Raw genomic sequence first — 21,075 nt, forward strand, 5'->3', positions numbered from 1 at the left:
GGTCTGCGCATGCGCGGACCGGAAGAACGGATCAGTCAATGCGGCAATTTTAATGTATTTCAATGGAAATTAATGCCGGATCCGGCATTCCGGAAAGTGTTCAGGATTTTTGGCTGGAGAGAAAAATACAGCATGCCGCGGTATTTTCTCCGTCCAAAAAACGTAAGAGGGACTGAACTGATGCATCCTGATACATCCTGAACGGAATGCTCTCCATTCAGAATGCATTAGGATAAAACTGATCAGTTTTTTTCCCGGTATAGAGCCCCTAGGACGGAACTCAATACCGGAAAAGAAAAACGCTAGTGTGAAAATACCCTAAGAAATGAAGGTCATAAGAGGGGCTACTGTATCAGGTTGAAGGAGCAACTGCTATATTGGTTCACGCCCTTGAGCAAGAGCAATATCCAATCTCTGGCCTCTCTGAGTTGACAAGCTTAGACCATGTTTACTCAAATCTTATTGGTCCCTTAAACCAAACTTGTCGTCAACTTTCAGGACGTTTCCAGGAGATGGAAGACTGCATTGCGCAACAGAAACATTCTTTCTTGCATTGAGACACCCTTTTTTAGATTTAGGCCACTTCCCTTTATGGGTCTTGGCCACCTCAAAAAGTCTTTGGGCGCCGGCAATGAGCCTGATGATGAAACGTTCTGGCGCCTCACACAGTTAGGGACATTGGGCTTGAGATTTTATATACTTTAGGTGTTTCCATACCTGGTTTTGGATAAGGGGGGAATTCTCCCTTGTAGTATTCTCTTTCCAGAACGTGAACAAACAGGACCCCGGAGGAAGGATACACATTCCGGTCTGAGTGCACTTTGGACAGGATGGTGAACACTGGAAAGCAGAAGATGCAATGAGGTCAGATATGTAATCCTCTGCATGTTATTAGAGAGTGATACGATAAAGACACATCAGTGGAGGTGCAGTTAATATGTTAAGAAGGTAAATATCACCCAGAAAGTGAGATACTGCGACAGCCCGATCAGGGGGTTATCAAGACATTGAGAAGTACAGTACAACACATTTTTAGCTGCAATCTGCCTCAGGTAAAATAAATGGATGTTCTAGTTTATACTAGAAGAATAACAGCTGGATTATTATTGGTACCTATTAGCACTTTAGATGGAAAATGGAAGGTAACCCTGTATGTAATACTCAACTTTTAATACATACATTTAAAATATAAGTCCATTAACCACTTCCCGCAACTGTAACGCCGAAAGGCGTCATTGCGGCGGCTCCCCCAGGCTACGCTAACGCCAATAGGCGTCATCTCGCGTGAGCCGAGATTTCCTGTGAACGCGCGCACACAGGCGCGCGCGCTCACAGGAACGGAAGGTAAGAGAGTTGATCTCCAGCCTGCCAGCGGCGATCGTTCGCTGGCAGGCTGGAGATGTGTTTTTTTTAACCCCTAACAGGTATATTAGACGCTGTTTTGATAACAGCGTCTAATATACCTGCTACCTGGTCCTCTGGTGGTCCCCTTTGTTTGGATCGACCACCAGAGGACACAGGTAGCTCAGTAAAGTAGCACCAAGCACCACTACAGTACACTACACCCCCCCCCCCGTCACTTATTAACCCCTTATTAGCCCCTGATCATCCCTGATCACCCCATATAGACTCCCTGATCACCCCCCTGTCATTGATCACCCCCCTGTCATTGATCACCCCCCTGTAAAGCTCCATTCAGACGTCCGCATGATTTTTACGGATCCACTGATAGATGGATCGGATCCGCAAAACGCATCCGGACGTCTGAATGAAGCCTTACAGGGGCATGATCAATGATTGTGGTGATCACCCCATATAGACTCCCTGATCACCCCCCTGTCATTGATTACCCCCCTGTCATTGATCAACCCCCTGTCATTGATCACCCCCCTGTAAAGCTCCATTCAGATGTCCGCATGATTTTTACGGATGCACTGATAGATGGATCGGATCCGCAAAACGCATACGGACGTCTGAATGAAGCCTTACAGGGGCATGATCAATGACTGTGGTGATCACCCCCCTGTCATTGATTACCCCCCTGTAAAGCTCCATTCAGATGTCCGCATGATTTTTACGGATGCACTGATAGATGGATCGGATCCGCAAAACGCATCCGGACGTCTGAATGAAGCCTTACAGGGGCATGATCAATGACTGTGGTGATCACCCCCCTGTCATTGATTACCCCCCTGTAAAGCTCCATTCAGATGTCCGCATGATTTTTACGGATGCACTGATAGATGGATCGGATCCGCAAAACGCATCCGGACGTCTGAATGAAGCCTTACAGGGGCGTGATCAATGACTGTGGTGATCACCCCATATAGACTCCCTGATCACCCCCCTGTCATTGATTACCCTCCTGTCATTGATTACCCCCCTGTAAAGCTCCATTCAGACGTCCGCATGATTTTTACGGATCCACTGATAGATGGATCGGATCCGCAAAACGCATCCGGACGTCTGAATGAAGCCTTACAGGGGCATGATCAATGACTGTGGTGATCACCCCATATAGACTCCCTGATCACCCCCCTGTCAAGCTCCATTCAGATGTCCGCATGATTTTTACGGATGCACTGATAGATGGATCGGATCCGCAAAACGCATACGGACGTCTGAATGAAGCCTTACACGGGCGTGATCAATGACTGTGGTTATCACCCCATATAGACTCCCTGATCACCCCCCTGTCATTGATTACCCTCCTGTCATTGATTACCCCCCTGTAAAGCTCCATTCAGACGTCCGCATGATTTTTACGGATCCACTGATAGATGGATCGGATCCGCAAAACGCATCCGGACGTCTGAATGAAGCCTTACAGGGGCATGATCAATGACTGTGGTGATCACCCCATATAGACTCCCTGATCACCCCCCTGTCATTGATTACCCCCCTGTAAAGCTCCATTCAGATGTCCGCATGATTTTTACGGATGCACTGATAGATGGATCGGATCCGCGAAACGCATACGGACGTCTGAATGAAGCCTTACAGGGGCGTGATCAATGACTGTGGTTATCACCCCATATAGACTCCCTGATCACCCCCCTGTCATTGATCACCCCCCCTGTCATTGATCACCCCCCCTGTCATTGATCACCCCTCTGTAAGGCTCCATTCAGACATTTTTTTGGCCCAAGTTAGCGGAATTATTATTTTTTTTTCTTACAAAGTCTCATATTCCACTAACTTGTGTCAAAAAATAAAATCTCACATGAACTCACCATACCCCTCACGGAAACCAAATGCGTAAAAATTTTTAGACATTTATATTCCAGACTTCTTCTCACGCTTTAGGGCCCCTAGAATGCCAGGGCAGTATAAATACCCCACATGTGACCCCATTTCGGAAAGAAGACACCCCCAGGTATTCCGTGAGGGGCATATTGAGTCCATGAAAGATTGAAATTTTTGTCCCAAGTTAGCGGAACGGGAGACTTTGTGAGAAAAAAATTAAAAATATCAATTTCCGCTAACTTGTGCCAAAAAAAAAAAATTTCTATGAACTCGCCATGCCCCTCATTGAATACCTTGGGGTGTCTTCTTTCCAAAATGGGGTCACATGTGGGGTATTTATACTGCCCTGGCATTCTAGGGGCCCCAAAGCGTGAGAAGAAGTCTGGTATCCAAATGTCTAAAAATGCCCTCCTAAAAGGAATTTGGGCACCTTTGCGCATCTAGGCTGCAATAAAGTGTCACACATCTGGTATCGCCGTACTCAGGAGAAGTTGGGGAATGTGTTTTGGGGTGTCGTCTTACATATACCCATGCTGGGTGAGAGAAATATCTTGGTCAAATGCCAACTTTGTATAAAAAAATGGGAAAAGTTGTCTTTTGCCAAGATATTTCTCTCACCCAGCAAGGGTATATGTAAAATGACACCCCAAAACACATTCCCCAACTTCTCCTGAATACGGCGATACCACATGTGTGACACTTTTTTGCAGCCTAGGTGGGCAAAGGGGCCCATATTCCAAAGAGCACCTTTAGGATTTCACAGGTCATTTACCTACTTACCACACATTAGGGCCCCTGGAAAATGCCAGGGCAGTATAACTACCCCACAAGTGACCCCATTTTGGAAAGAAGACACCCCAAGGTATTCCGTGAGGGGCATGGCAAGTTCCTAGAATCTTTTATTTTTTGTCACAAGTTAGTGGAAAATGCAGATTTTTTTTTTTTTTTTTTTTCATACAAAGTCTCATATTCCACTAACTTGTGACAAAAAATAAAAACTTCCATGAACTCACTATGCCCATCAGCGAATACCTTGGGGTCTCTTCTTTCCAAAATGGGGTCACTTGTGGGGTAGTTATACTGCCCTGGCATTCTAGGGGCCCAAATGTGTGGTAAGGAGTTTGAAATCAAATTCTGTAAAAAATGACGAGTGAAATCCGAAAGGTGCTCTTTGGAATATGGGCCCCTTTGCCCACCTAGGCTGCAAAAAAGTGTCACACATCTGGTATCCCCGTACTCAGGAGAAGGTGGGGAATGTGTTTTGGGGTGTCATTTTACATATACCCATGCTGGGTGAGAGAAATATCTTGGCAAAAGACAACTTTTCCCATTTTTTTATACAAAGTTGGCATTTGACCAAGATATTTATCTCACCCAGCATGGGTATATGTAAAAAGACACCCCAAAACACATTCCTCAACTTCTCCTGAATACAGAGATACCAGATGTGTGACACTTTTTTGCAGCCTAGGTGGGCAAAGGGGCCCATATTCCAAAGAGCACCTTTCGGATTTCACAGGTCATTTTTTACAGAATTTGATTTCAAACTCCTTACCACACATTTGGGCCCCTAGAATGCCAGGGCAGTAGAACTACCCCACAAGTGACCCCATTTTGGAAAGAAGAGACCCCAAGGTATTTCGTGATGGGCATAGTGAGTTCATAGAAGTTTTTATTTTTTGTCACAAGTTAGTGGAATATGAGACTTTGTAGGAAAAAAAATAAAATAAAAAAAAATCATCATTTTCCGCTAACTTGTGACAAAAAATAAAAAGTTCTATGAACTCACTATGCCCATCAGCGAATACCTTAGGGTGTGTACTTTCCGAAATGGGGTCATTTGTGGGGTGTTTGTACTGTCTGGGCATTGTAGAACCTCAGGAAACATGACAGGTGCTCAGAAAGTCAGAGCTGCTTCAAAAAGCGGAAATTCACATTTTTGTACCATAGTTTGTAAACGCTATAACTTTTACCCAAACCATTTTTTTTTTACCCAAACATTTTTTTTTTATCAAAGACATGTAGAACTATAAATTTAGAGCAAAATTTCTATATGGATCTCGTTTTTTTTGCAAAATTTTACAACTGAAAGTGAAAAATGTCATTTTTTTGCAAAAAAATCGTTAAATTTCGATTAATAACAAAAAAAGTAAAAATGTCAGCAGCAATGAAATACCACCAAATGAAAGCTCTATTAGTGAGAAGAAAAGGAGGTAAAATTCATTTGGGTGGTAAGTTGCATGACCGAGCAATAAACGGTGAAAGTAGTGTAGTGCCGATTTGTAAAAAAGGGCCTGGTCTTTAGGGGGGTATAAACCTGTGGTCCTTAAGTGGTTAAATAGTACATATTGTGCAATAATTAACAGTGCAAATAATGGAATGGCCTTACCACTTTCTGATTCTGTGGTTTCTGAGGGGTCCCCAATGTCAGGGTGCTGGGTCGCTATCCCTGTTTTGACCCTACTTGGCCTGAGCTACGCTTTACGCCCAGGTAGAGAATTACCTTCCATTTTCCTTCTGTATTGATTTTAGAGTTGCCCATTATCACTATCTCTATAACCATTGAAACATTGGTTTATGTTATTACTACTATTAGCACCTTAGCCCTAATATAGCTGTGAGCACAGAAGCAGGAAGGATCGCCATGGGGCCCTGTACCCTAAATTTGTGATAATTTTACCCAGAAACGTATAGATAGATAGATAGATAGATATGCAACGGGCGCCTCCCCATAGAGCCCTCTATATTGCGTGTCCCAGGTATAGGAAATGCCAAGTGGTATGTTGCGGCCTAAAATGTCTCTTATTGTGTGTCACGGTGCTCCTACCTGGATACCGCTGGACTCCAGGCTTTGGCTCCAAAGCAATTAATAAAGGGGATAATTGAGGGATTAAGGACGAACTTGAATCCAGAACTTGAGATGAAGTTCAATGGCAGCTTTACTTGAGTAAATGTTCTCCAAAACGGTTTACAGGCTTTATCTTGGTTCCAGCAGGCTTTAGCATGAAACTGGCAGGCAAACTCCATACTGCTATATACTCTCCTGTACTGACAGGCTGGCTGTATAACTCAGCTTTTTCTGTATGCTGCACTTCACTTTGTAGTCTGACTCTAAGTTACGCCAGGGAACTTTCCTCCTGGCTCCTGAGGCTTCAAGCTTTGGCCTCCATTGCCAGCAGAGCTTAAGGTGCTCTGGCTGGCGTGGGCATGTCCAGCAGAGAAGTGCCCCTGCACACCCTTCCCCTAGCTGGGGGTAAACTAAACTAACTGGAACTGGTCCCCACACTTCCTGCAGGAAGTAGGACTAGCCCACTTCTCTCCAGAGGGGGGTTCGAATGGATTGGTTAGCTCCATTCTACATAATTACAGCTCTGCCAGGTTTGCTTCCACCTGCTGGTGAACCAGGCATACTACATGTTATTAACAGTTGCAAACATTATTATAGATGCACATTATGGAGTGGGCCTGGAACATAATGCATAAGATGACATACAGGTTAGCCCCTTTTGAGATAGTAGCAGGGTGCAGGAGTGCTACCACTCTGGGGTGTGATAGATAGATAGATAGATAGATAGATAGATAGATAGATAAATAGATGGATAATAGATAGATAGATAGATAGATAGATAGATACATAGATAGATAATGAGAGTTACAAGAAAAAGTCTGGTCTGATTGTTATCCAAGTCAATTACAGACAAAGTTAATGTTATTAATTAATAGCCCACAAACAGTTGTACCACTGTATGATGTCTTTTATTGAGCACATTGAGAAAACATCAACAGTATAGGGAAAAAAGTAAGTGAACCTGTAGATTTAGTAACCTATAGATCCCCATTTAGCAGCAATCACCTCCACCAAACATTTCCTGTAGCTGCAAATAAGATTAGCATAATGTTGAGAAAGAATTTTGGACCATTCCTTCCTGCCAATGTGTTTCAGTTCATCAATATTTCTGGGGTGCATTACGGGTCTTCAGGTCACACCACAGTATCTCACTAGGGTTATAGTCAGGGCTCTGACTTGGTCATTCTAAAACACATCTTCCTTTTCAACAATTCTTTAATTGACTTATTTGTGGCGTTTAGATGTTTGTCTTCTTGCATCACCAAACGTCTCTTCAGCCTTAAGTCACTGATGTTGCCCTTACATTCTCCTATAAAGTGGTTTCGTACATCTTGCAACTTATTGTTCCCGGAATGATCTCAGAGTATCCAGGCTCTGAGACAAGCAAAGTAGCCCCAAACCATGATGCCCCCTCCACCAGTCCCAAACCATACTTGTTGCTCCCTCCTCGCTACTTCACAGTTGTTGTTTTGCATTAAACGTAGAGTTGTGCATCTGATGCCCACTCCTAGGGAGAACAGTAAGAGTCCATATTCTCCCAATTGGCTCCTAGCAAAGTCATAAACACAGAGGTTCACTTACTTTTTCTCCATGTACTGTGGATGTTTACTCAACGTGCTCATTAACGGTACGACTGTTTGTGAGTTATAAGTTTAGTTACATTGTGTTTGTCTATAATTGTGACTTAGATAACAACCTGTAGCTTTCCAGCTGTGGCAAAACTATAACTCGCAGCAGGTTGGGCTGTCAGGGCGTGCTGGAGGTTGGAGTTTTGTCCCAGCTAGAGAGCCTCAGATTGGAGTCTACTGGTTTAGAAGAGAAAGAAAACTGGGTGGTCTCTAGAACACGGTTTATGGTGGCAGTGTAGCTCATGGACTACCCTATCTATAGTCATTTTGATGCTGGATTTTCTTTACTTAATTTTCTTATATTGTGTTGTATCAGGGCTCAGAGCTGAGATCTTCTATTATTAAGCATCATATTCTCCACATGTCCTAAGAAATGCCCTTTATTTCATAGGCGGGAGCACAAAAGCCCCTTTGTTCTTTCTATGTACAGTGAGTTCCATATAAATTCAGTTATTCGGTTCTTCAGAAACACAAGATCCGATGTCATGAGAGATGTTTACTAGAGTCTAAATTGTACAGTACAGACACATAATCTGATTTGCAGGACTAAAGCTATTCATAGATATGGATTTAATTGACTCTTTTCAAAGGCTTTTCAAGTATGAGGACAACACAAATGTCGGGGACATATAAGGTGGCCATACACATTAGAGGAATATAAGCCAAACCCACCAATTACCTGGCCAACAATCTAATGTGTAGTATGGGAATGTCCCAACCAGGGTCAGACTGGCCCCCAAAGTACCAGGGGATCCTCCAGTGGACCCAGACTCTGATATCATAGTGAGCCCTAAAGGTCCAAGAGAAAAAAAGCATTTGAAGCTCTCTTTGGAGTCCATCACTTGCCACCAGGATCTCTTTCTTTGAATCAAAACCTATTAGACTTTATTGATGATACAGGGGTTGGGTCCCAAGAATAATGTCCTCCGGTGGCCCAAAGAATCCCAGTCTGACACTGGTTCCAACTCTACCCCAATGGCAGATGTCAGGGTCAATCATGTTGGATTTCAGCATCTCCAATGCATTGTTCTCTTCCAGAAATGTCCTGAATCAGCGTATTACTCTCTCTCCATTGAGAACAAGTGTGTTTGGCCGTTCTTAGCGTGCATGGGCAGGTCGTGAGAAATGACTATCAGCTGAAAGCTATAGGAGGTGTAAGGTCACCTAATGAGTCAGGTAATTTGGGATTTTAGCCCTATATCAGTTAGTGGAAACCTGGGCGATTGCCCAGGACCCTTATTTTCCCAGAGGTCCCTAAAGACAGGACCCTTAACAGCAACCTGGGAGTGGAGAGGAAACACATTTCCATTGGCATTTACAGTAGGCACTCTTCGCAATGATCCTGATGGACCTCATTGACTTATAATGGGTTTTGTCACAGTGTCCATAGTTTTAATAGCACCACATACTATATGGTAGCATTAGGTGGCACTTTTACATGGGCTGGATATGGAGTAGGGGTATTTTGCAGACATTGTAGTGTAGTATGAATCAGGCATTGTATAGCAGTATTATTTGGTCACTGAAAGGCAGTACTAAATGGTCATTCTATGAAAGTATTATTTGGCATGGTATTTCGGCATGTGGCTGTGTGGTGTATACACTGGATATCTCCTTAAAAATCTCTGAAAATCAGGACCATGGCTCCTACTTATCCATAAGACTGTTCCTGCATCAATCGGATCCCTGCTTTACCTGGAGATAAGCGTCAAAAAGGAATGGACATTTGGTTACTGTGGTAAGATAAACCAACGCAGGAGATAAGTAGACAACATTTGGTCAATTCAGGGGCAAGATGTGTAAGTCACAGAAAATCTCATCATTTATGGTTTTTTTCTACTATAGATTAATATAGGTTTGAAAACACATTTAAAGGGAAGGATCATTAATTCCAAGTGTGTTACAAGGTGTGGCCTGGACTCACCATTGGTCTTCTCAGCAGGATTTAGTCTGCTGATGGCACGAGGGTTCAACCGTTTAACCATCCCGTAAACGGAGTCATTACTGCCATCAGCACAGCACAGAAATAAAGCTTTACAGAACAAAACAGAAGAACATGAGAGTCATACAAGTGAAAGAACCGAAGCGACCGCTGGTTTCTTGTGTGGCCACATTTATGTCCTGGCTATAACTATTAGCCCCCCATGGGGCCCCCATGCTGTATCAGGGCCCCCAACCATTACACTACTTCTATCTCATATTAGACAACTCTTCAGAAGGGACATCTGGGAGATTTAGAAAATAGTTGTACAAAATTTTTGGCAACACTTTTGGTCCTGCCTGTTTACCTTATATCGGACAAGCCCATAATTTATGGAATTTAACTACTTCATTAAACCCCAAAATGAAAAAGTAATCGTTAAACAAATGCACACCCCATAAATAAATATAAACCCCACACCAAACATTCAAAAAAAAATGCAGACCCCAGGTAAATCAAAATACAGACCCCCAAAATAAACATAGACCCTACTATACCAGACTCCCCATATATAAACAGGATTGACTAAGGAAATGCATACCCCAGATCAAACCCTCAAATATACAGCCAAAATCAGACCCCGAAAAATAAACATAGACCCCTGACCAGACCCCTCCATATGCAAGCAGGACTTACTAAGGAAATGTATACCCCAGATCAAGCCCTCAAAGTATACAGCCAAGATCAGACCCCAAACATAGACCCCAGACCAGACCCATTTTAGACTGACTAAAGAAAAGCAGACCCTAGATCAAGCCCTCAAAATATAGACCTCTCATTACACAGCCACCAAACCCCCCTATACATACAGACCACATATCAGACCCCCCCCTTTATACAGGCCCTACACCAGAACCCCCATTTTTATAGAACCCATTCCAGTCCAGCCCTTTTACAGACCCCAGATACTTGTTGCACCTCTTTCCTGCACCCCTCTTCACTCCCGAGTGTCACAGCAAACAGTGTCCTTATGCCAGCGCTAGGGTCAGCACATCGTCTATGGTTGCACTCAAGGGTGCAGGAATGGAGAGATGCAGCTTGGTAGATTTGACTTCTCTACTGTGAGTCTACAAGGCCTTTTCCTGGAGTTTGTCAAACATTAGATTTTCTCAGACTTAAATGGTGATGACCCAGCCTTAGGACAGATCATCAATATGCGCTCGGTGGTGGTCCAACTCCTGGACCCCCTGCCGATCAGCTTTTGGAAACAGTCTGTGTCATGTCCATCAGTTATATGGCCTGTCGGCAGCTCAGTCCCATTCAGGTGAATGGGATGGAACTGCAATACCAAGCACAGCCACTATACAATGTAGGGCACTGTGCTTTGTATACTATGAAGAGGCTGCAGTGCTTGTCGGAGTGCTGTGGCCCCTTCCACCAGGTGACCGGCAGGGGTGGTGGGAGTCAACCCCACCACCCCACCCACCGATCTGATGTTGATATGTCCTGAAGTCATCAATATATAACTCCCAGAAAACACCTTTACTTGTCAAAATAAAAATACTGATATTAAATTAGCTGGTGACTATGTGTGTAGAGGTGTTTACAGGGCCATTAGCAAGTCAGAAGACAAAGCTGCCAAAATTCCTGTCTTGGGTGCAGTCAGCATTACACAGACCTTTATACTGCAATACACAATGTAAATAAAGATCATCTAAAGTAGCCTTCTGCTAAGTGTCTGCTGGTAGCCCTTATTTTTTGTTTTATGTTAGCAAATCGATGATTAAAAAACCCGAAACTCTAGATGTTCCATAGAAAATCAGGGGTATACGGAGATCCACAAAGAATTAGTTAAAAAACAATACGATGATCAGTCCACCACCTGTCTTGGACTCCTGGGAAAGGAATCAAACAGAACGTCACAGGAAGAAGAAATGTCCAGCACCAAATCCGGATTCTTGATAAAATACGTAGAGATTTATTTATATCTTCATTAAATCCCTAATAGAAAAACAAGAACCCCGCGGTCAGGTCTACGCATTTCAGATTGCTGAATCCTTATTCATGAATGACCATGGATTATTTTTCTATTATGGATTAAATGAAGATGTAAATACATTTTGACGCATTTTATCAAGAATTCGGATTTGGTGCTGGACATTTCTCTCCTTGTTATGCAGTAAGAGCTCATGCCAGGCTACAAGTATGTGCGCCATTCTATGGATCCATGATTTGGCCCTCTATTTGGATACTGAGTATCACTGAAAATGATCACAACTTTAAAGAGACTGGGCAAGATGGTCAAAAAATGAGACTAGAATTCTATTTTAGTGGGATACACATTGCATGAACAAAATCACTTCACATCAAGTAATTTAGGTTGTCTCCAGAGCTGCACTCGCTTTTCTGCTGGTGGAGTCACTGTGTACATACATTACTTATCCTGTACTGAACCCGAGTTCCATCCTGTATTATACTCCAGAGCTGCACTCACTATTCTGCTGGTGCAGTCACTGTGTACATACATTACTTATCCTGTACTGATCTTGAGTTACATCCTGCATTATTCTCCAGAGCTGCACTCACTATTTTGTTGGTGCAGTCACTGTGTACATACATTACATTACTTATCCTGTACTTATCCTGAGTTCCATCCTGTATTATACTCCAGAGCTGCACTCACTATTCTGCTGGTACAGTCACTGTGTACATACATTACTTATCCTGTACTGATTCTGAGTTACATCCTGTATTATACTCCAGAGCTGCACTCACTATTCTGCTGGTGGTGTCACTGTGTACATACATTACATTACTTATCCTGTACTGAACCCGAGTTCCATCCTGTATTATACTCCAGAGCTGCACTCACTATTCTGCTGGTGCAGTCACTGTGTACATACATTACTTATCCTGTACTGATCTTGAGTTACATCCTGCATTATTCTCCAGAGCTGCACTCACTATTTTGTTGGTGCAGTCACTGTGTACATACATTACATTACTTATCCTGTACTGATCCTGAGTTACATCCTGTATTATACTCCAGAGCTGCACTCACTATTCTGCTGGTACAGTCACTGTGTACATACATTACTTATCCTGTACTGATCCTGAGTTACATCCTGTATTATACTCCAGAGCTGCACTCACTATTCTGCTGGTGGTGTCACTGTGTACATACATTACATTACTTATCCTGTACTGAACCCGAGTTCCATCCTGTATTATACTCCAGAGCTGCACTCACTATTCTGCTGGTGGAGTCACTGTGTACATAAATTACATTACTTATCCTGTACTGATCCTGAGTTACATCCTGTATTATACTGCAGAGCTGCACTCACTATTCTGCTGGTGGAGTCACTGTGTACATACATTACTTATCCTGTACTGATCCTGAGTTACATCCTGTATTATACTCCAGAGCTGCACTCACTATTCTGCTGGTGGAGTCACTGTGTACATACATTACATTACTTTTCCTGTACTGATCCTGAGTTACATCCTGTATTATACTCCAGAGCTGCACTCACTATTCTGCTGGTGCAGTCACTGTGTACATACATTACTTATCCTGTACTGATCCTGAGTTACATCCTGTATTATACTCCAGAGCTGAACTCACTATTCTGCTGGTGGAGTCACTGTACATACACATTACACGTAATATATTAATATAATGTATTTATGAATGAGTATTAAGTACAGTATATAAAGTGTTGAAAGATAAGTATAAACTGTAGTAAATTGGTAACACGATGACAATAAACTGATGACAACAAGCTCCTTCCTTGTATGGACAGTATTAATATTCATTAAAGCTCGGTTTCCTTATTTGGCCCAACATAAAGTGTTCAGGACGAGAGCAACTAATACAATACAATAGTAACACACAAAGCCGCTGGACCTTACAGCGCATGACCGGTTTTGTTTGTCTTTTTTGTGTGTTGTAATTACACGTGTTTTTATATGTTATGACCATTTTCATCCAGGCCGCTCCTCTCTTACTTAGTTTCGCTCTTTCTGAATGGCAGTCACCACTCTTCACCCACAAGCAGAGGCGTTAGTAACGCTCTTTGGCTCTAATGCAAAATCAGGAACACACCCCACCTACCACGTATCACTAAGACGACTTTCACAGTTGCGTTGTTGTTTTCCAGCAGAGGAGCTCAATACCGGAAAAAAAATGTTTCCGTTTAAGTCCTCATGCATTCCGTTCTGGCAGCATTCCGTTTCGTGAACGAACACAAAACCACTGCAAGCTGCGGTTTTGTGTCCGGTCATAAAACCGGAAAAAGACGGATCCTGCACAGAAAACAATGTAAGTCAATGGTGACGGATCCGTTCTTTTAAGAGCCTAAAAAAACGGATCCATCAACCGTTGACTTTCAATGTATTTAGTGAGGGATCTGTTTTTTTTTCCGGAACGGATGCATCCAGATGTGCAAAATCTAAACGTTTAATTCCAGTATTGAGATTCTCTGCCGGATCTCAATACCAGAATTAACAATGCATGTGTGAAAGTAGCCTAGATGATATTATTAGACAGCACATTGAATGATCCAAGTCATTCTGCATATACAGTTGCAAGAAAAAGTATGTGAACCCTTTGGAATTATATGGATTTCTGCACAAATTGGTCATAAAATGTGATCTGATCTTCATCTAAGTCACAACAATAGACTATCACAGTCTGCTTAAACTAATAACACACAAATAATTAAATGTTACCATGTTTTTATTGAACACACCATGTAAACATTCACAGTGCAGGTGGAAAAAGTATGTGAACCCTTAGATTTAATAACTGGTTGAACCTCCTTTGGCAGCAATAACTTCAACCAAACGTTTCCTGTAGTTGCAGATCAGACGTGCACAACGGTCAGGAGTAATTCTTGACCATTCCTCTTTACAGAACTGTTTCAGTTCAGCAATATTCTTGGGATTTCTGGTGTGAATCGCTTTCTTGAGGTCATGCCACAGCATCTCAATCGGGTTGAGGTCAGGACTCTGACTGGGCCACTCCAGAAGGCGTATTTTCTTCTGTTTAAACCATTCTGTTGTTGATTTACTTCTATGCTTTGGGTTGTTGTCCTGTTGAGCTTCAGCTGGTGAACAGATGGCCTTAAGTTTTCCTGTAAAATGTCTCGATTTGGGAATTCATTTTTCCTTCTATGATAGCAATCCGTCCAGGCCCTGACGCAGCAAAGCAGCCCCAAACCATGATGCCCCCACCACCATACTTCACAGTTGGGATGAGGTTTTGATGTTGGTGTGCTGTGCCTCTTTTTCTCCACACATAGTGTTGTGTGTTTCTTCCAAACAACTCAACTTTGGTTTCATCTGTCCACAGAATATTTTGACAGTACTGCCGTGGAACATCCAGGTGCTCTTGTGCAAACTGTAAACGTGCAGCAATGTTTTTTTGGAGAGCAGTGGCTTCCTCTGTGGTATCCTCCCATGAAATCCATTCTTGTTTAGTGTTTTACGTATCGTAGATGCCAGAGACTTTTGTAAGTCTTTAGCTGACACTCTAGGATTCTTCTTCACCTCATTGAGCAGTCTGCGCTGTGCTCTTGCAGTCATCTTTACAGGACGGCCACTCCTAGGGAGAGTAGCAGCAATGCTGAACTTTCTCCATTTATAGACAATTTTTCTTACCGTGGACTGATGAACAGCAAGGCTTTTGGAGATACTTTTATAACCCTTTCCAGCTAAATGGTAACATTTAATTATTTGTGTGTTATTAGTTTAAGCAGACTGTGATTGTCTATTGTTGTGACTTAAATGAAGATCAGATCACATTTTATGACCAATTTGTGCAGAAATCAATATCATTCCAAAGGGTTCACATACTTTTTCTTGCAACTGTATAAGGTACCTGACTGAGGCTTTACGGCAGTACACGGAGGCTGTGAGGCTCCATACTGTAGGGCGCTGTATGGCTTCCACTCCATGTGCACGAGCCCTAAGCATCAGATTGCTCAGGCTGTACTTTATTTGCTTTGGTAACCAATTATTGGACATCTATGGGCCCTGGTAGGCTAGCTACTACGTGTACCGCCATATAGTGTCTCGGTAAAGCAAGGGGAGAATATTCATGTGCCATGTACAGACATGTAGGTTCACTATGGGCCCATATAATTCGATCTCTTGTATCAGACCTAAGAAGTGATGTTTGGATAGTTCTATTTTTGCAAATACACCGCTGGTGGGGAGACAATGTCCTTCCGAGGTCAGAACGGGAATTGCAACTGTAATACGACAATACACCCGTATGCAATCAGCCATAGAGCATCTGTCCTATCAAATATTAGATTAAGACCTTCATGCACACGACTGTATCCATTTTTAAAAATATGTATGCATTCCTTGTGCCGTCTGCATTTTTTTTTTTGCAGACCCATTGACTTCAATGGGCCCGTGGTCCGCATTTTGCAGACACATTCTATCTTTTTGCATAACAGATATACAGAATCAGAAAGCACATGGATGATGCGTGTGCTTTCCGTCTCCGTATGTCAGTTCCGCAACAAGACAGAACATGTCCTATACTTGGCCGCAAAATGCGGACCACATACCCACTGATGTCAATGCGTCTGCACAGAACGCGGATGCATAACACATTTTGCGGACACGCAATTAGCAGACTGCAAAATACATACGGTTGTGTGCATAAGGCCTTATATGGAACACATATGTAGAAGAGATGAGTTTGTCATTGTCCACAACTTTGGGCTCCACAGGGTTTATTACTATGCTCAACAACAAATTCGGCTCTGCTGCATCCATAGATTGCACACACAATAGATAAATCCATAGGAGACGTGTGTACGATCCGTGCTCACGCAGCCAGCAGCGGCCGGTCTCACAGCAGCTGGACAGATGTGGCATCTGCACACAGCAGTCTCATGTTGTCCATGGCACGGGCTCGGAGTGCCAGGGCGACTGTGTGCGCGCGGTGTGGATGGAGCTGCACGTTAGCACATATGTGTAATGCACACAGACCTGTCAGCAGTAGGGGGCCGCATCTCACAGCGACGAGGTTCATCCCCAGCAGCGTCTGCATCTTCACTCTCCCTGACTGTGCTTGTGGAAGGCGAGAGCAGCAGCAGCAGCAGCCTCCCCTCCTCTTCCTCTCCCTCCCTTCATCTCCATCCTCCTCCTCCCTCCATGCCCCTCTCTTCTCCTCTGTAATAGCCATTGACAATGTTGTCTGTCGGCCTCTGCAGATTCCTGGGGTTTGGGGAGGAGAATCATGGAAAAAACACAAGCAATGTCTGCAGACGCTTTTAAAATACAAGCAGCGCGATGCAGAGGAGGGGGCCCTAAGATTAAGGGGTGGCGGGGCCTACATAAGTCTAGGATAACACTCATTTTTTTATTGTCATGATCTTTTAAAAATCAGATTGCATTATTTCTTAAAATCAACAAAACTTTTAAAATCGTGCCCTAATGTAGACTCTCCCCATCCCCCCATAAATAAGTACACACCGTAAAGAAGTATGGACCCCAGACCATACCCTTTGTTAGTTCAGCGGTCCATACCGGCGCTTCTGCCCATAACCGCGGGCAAGGGCGCCGGGCTCCCTCTTTCCCTGCCGCCATGCGCCGTACTGACAATCGCGGGCAGCAGATAGCTTAACTATGGTATTCTTTCCTGCTGGAGACTTGTACTGGTGTTAGGTCTTGCATAGGTGTGTCTCTCTTCACCTATGAAGCAGCACGTACACGCCCTCTGTCTCACCAGCATATGGCTGAATTGCAGGAGGTATTTAAAGGCGCTTCCTACCACAGGAAGACGCCTGAGCAACTCATGGTCTCTAGCTTCATGTGCAAAGGTGTTTCTCTTATATGCTTCACTGTGTACCGGACTCTGCTTATTGAACTCCTGGACTTTGCCTGTTTGCCGCCTGACTCTGACCTCGAATCTCGTTTATGGACTTTGCCTGTTTGCCGCCTGCCTCTGACCTCGGATCTCGTTTATGGACTTTGTCTGTTTGCCGCCTGCCTCTGACCACGGATCTCGTTTATGGACTTTGTCTGTTTGCCGTCTGCCTCTGATTTTGGACTTCGCTTACTGACCTTTCTTGATCGCTGCCTGTCCTGACCCGGAACCTTCTGGCCACGCACATCCCCTTGGTGCTTGCACCGGGTACTCTGACCCCCTGGTCAGCTGCCACTGCTCTGGAGTGGCACCTGGAAACTACCCAAACGGCTCAAGCCTATCCTCCCCATCAGAGGCTCTAGTGAAGACCAGGTAGTTGCTTAGTTACGCCTCTCCAGAGTATAGCCAGTCAGTGGTGCAGTGGGTCCACACCCGCTTGCATTACAGTTTGCTCAGGCAATTGGACCCTGCTGATCTGAACCACTTCCAGTCTCCCCAAATTACACCAGGAGTTGGCCCAACAGCGTGAGAGGCAGGTTCAAATACTGTCCTATTTACGTCATTTGAATATGCATCTAAATGACCTGACATCTGCTAACCCAGTCATCGGGCTCCTCTGCCCCGGTTAATTCGGCTCCTGCTCCGCCATCTTCCTATGTCCTAGGATCTGAACCACGTCTCTCAGCTCCTCCATGCTTCAATAGTGATCCTAAGCAGTGCCGGTGGTTAATAAATCAATGCACCCTTCCTTTTAAACTCTTGCCCCAGCAGTTTTCCTCCAACCGAGCCAAAGTGGCTTTTCTTTTGTCACACCTTACTGGGGAGGCACTGGCCTGAATCAATCCTCTCTGGGAAAGAAACAAACCAGTCATAATGAATCTACATGATTTCCTAGAAGCCTTCCGCAGGGTGTTCGACGAGCCAGTATGCAGTCCAGTTCCGTACGCTAGCCTCTGAACTTGAATAATGAGGCTCTTGTAGCTAACTTTTGGGAGGGCCTCTGTGGGCGGGATGTTCCTTCCACCTTAGATGACCTCATCTCCCTGGCTACTCAAATTGATTTACGTTTCCAGGAACGTCCCAGCACGTGAGGGGAGACCTTTTCGCCTGGCGACTTCTTTTCAGCAAGCTCCCAACCCTCTGCCTTCCATGTTGTCTGCAGTTTCTGAGCCCATGCAGGTCGACCGAGTTAGGCTGACTGAACAGGAACGTGATCACCGCTGTGCCAAAGGACTTTGTTTCTATTTGTTGTTCTGATCATGTGCTCCATGCTTGTCCCCTGAAGCCGGGAAACTCCCGAGCCTAGGGTCCATTGGAGAGGCGGCCCTAGGTGAAGATAATTCCTCTCCACCCCTGACTCTGCCGGCAGCTTTGTCGTTTGGAGATAATCGGTTCACGGAGACGGCTCTTCTGGATTCAATCGGCAGGAAACTTCCTGCAGCAAGCCATAGTGGATCGATATCGCATTCCAGTCTGACGCCTGCAGAGATCATTGATGGTGTCATCTGTCGATGGAAGGGCTCTATCTAAGTCTGTACAATTTTCTACTGAACCTGTGAAACTACAGGTAGGAGCTCTTCATACAGAAGAAATTTCGTTCTTTATTCTTCGAAGTCTCTCTCATCCTCTCCTTTTGGGGCTACCATGGCTTTGTACCCATGAACCTGTTCTTGATTGGAAGTCTGGAGAGGTGCTTCGTTGGGGACAGTACTGCCTTTGGAAGTGTCTTTCTCCTGTTCAGCCTGCTTGGTTACCTTTGGTACCACTATGATCTGGTTCCTGTTTCTTCACCTCCCCGTGGTTGCATTTATCCTCTGTCACCTGCAGATACACAGGCCATGTCTGATTATATTTGAAAAAAAATCCTAACAGAGGATTTATCCAGAAATCATCTTCTCCAGCTGGCGCTGGCTTCTTCTTTGTAAAGAAAAAAGATGGTTCTCTTCGGCCATGCATCGATTACAGGGGCCTAAATAAAATCACAATCAAGAACAAATACCTGCTTCCCCTTATTCCACAGTTGTTTGACCGCCTCAGAGGAGCTAAGATCTTCTCTAAATTAGATCTGCGTGGAGCCTACAACTTGATTCAAATTCGTCAAGGGGACGAACACCCGTGACGGTCACTATAAATATCTGGTGATGCCCTTTGGACTAAGCAATGCTCCTGCAGTGTTCCAAGAATTCGTTAATGATATTTTCAGAGACTTGTTATACTCTTGTGTTGTGGTTTATCTAGATGATATCCTTGTCTTTTCTCCAGATTTGGCTACTCACCAGAAGCAGGTTTGTCTGGTCCTTCAGAGGCTAAGAAAAAATCACCTGTATGCCAAGTTTGAAAAATGTATTTTCGAACAAACCTCGCTTCCATTTTTGGGGTACATAATATCTGATACTGGCCTACAGATGCATCCTGAAAAAGCTGTCTGCGATTTTGAAGTGGCCTCGTCCTTCTGGTTTAAAGGATATTCAACATTTTCTGGGGTTCGCCAACTACTACCGCCAGTTTGTGCCACACTTCTCTCCTTTGACAGCCCCCATCTCAGCCTTGACGTGTAAAGGGGTGAATCTTAAAAATTGGACTGCTGAGGCTGAATCAGCCTTTCAAGCCTTGAAACAGGCCTTCTCAGCGGATCCAGTACTCCATAGCCCTGATGCCAGAAAGCAATATTTCTTGGAGGTGGATGCATCGTCTATTGGAGCTGGGGCGGTGCTTTCACAAAGATCTCCCTCAGGTAAGATGACAACATGTGGCTTCTTCTCCAGGGCCTTCTCCGTTCCTGAGCGCAACTACTTAATTAGGGACAGAGAGTTGTTGGCCATCAAGATGGCATTGGAGGAATGGAGATACCTTCTGGATGGAGCCAGTCATCCTGTATTGATCTATACTGACCACAAGAACCTCACCTACCTACAGTCTGTACTGAGACTTAATCCTCGACAAGCTCGATGGTCCCTATATTTTGCTCGTTTTGATTTTGCTCTTTTCTTTCGTGCTGCAGATAAGAACATCAAAGCAGATGCTCTTTCTAGATCCTTTGAGTCCACTGACCAGGAGGAGGAGGAGCCTCAATTCATCATTGTTCCCGCTAAAATCTCAAGCCTGTCCTGTCAATTATAAGCTATCCGAAATCCCTCCTGGAAAGACCTTTGTTGCAGAGTCTCTCTGAAAGCAAATCTTACTATGGGGCCATTTATCTAAAGTGGCGGGTCAAGCTGGTCAGCGAAAAACCTTCAGGTTCATTATGCAGCGGTACTGGTGGCCATCCATGCGACAAGACATCCAAGAATTTGTAGCTGCTTGTCCATCCTGTGCGCAAAATAAGACTCCCAAACAACGTCCAGCCAGTCTTCTGCTTCCTCTTCCTGTTCCTGAGGTTCCCTGGCAACAAATAGCCATGGACTTTATCACGGATCTACCCATTTCCTCCGGTTGTTCTGTAATTTGGGTAGTGGTTGACCGCTTCTCTGAAATGGCACATTTCGTTCCTCTGCCTGGACTTCATTCTGCTCGCCAACTGGCAAAGAAATTTATCGAGCAC

At 44.2% G+C, this 21,075-nt stretch overlaps 1 protein-coding gene across 2 annotated transcripts in view; it reads right to left on the reverse strand.

Moving 5' to 3' along the window:
* SGCE (sarcoglycan epsilon) overlaps positions 1-16,781 on the reverse strand; it is a 70,261-nt gene extending 53,480 nt beyond the window's left edge. For both annotated transcript variants that reach the window (XM_040431211.1, XM_040431210.1), the window contains exons 1-2: positions 16,655-16,781; positions 718-840 (exon numbers count right to left, since the gene is read on the reverse strand). In XM_040431211.1, the coding sequence (XP_040287145.1) occupies positions 718-840; positions 16,655-16,715 (184 nt within the window). In that variant the 5' untranslated portion in view covers positions 16,716-16,781. The remainder of the gene's footprint in view (positions 1-717; positions 841-16,654) is intronic.
* Positions 16,782-21,075: the final 4,294 nt, after the last annotated feature.

Source organism: Bufo bufo, chromosome 5 (genome assembly GCF_905171765.1).
Source record: "Bufo bufo chromosome 5, aBufBuf1.1, whole genome shotgun sequence".
Classification (NCBI taxonomy): Eukaryota; Metazoa; Chordata; class Amphibia; order Anura; family Bufonidae; genus Bufo; species Bufo bufo.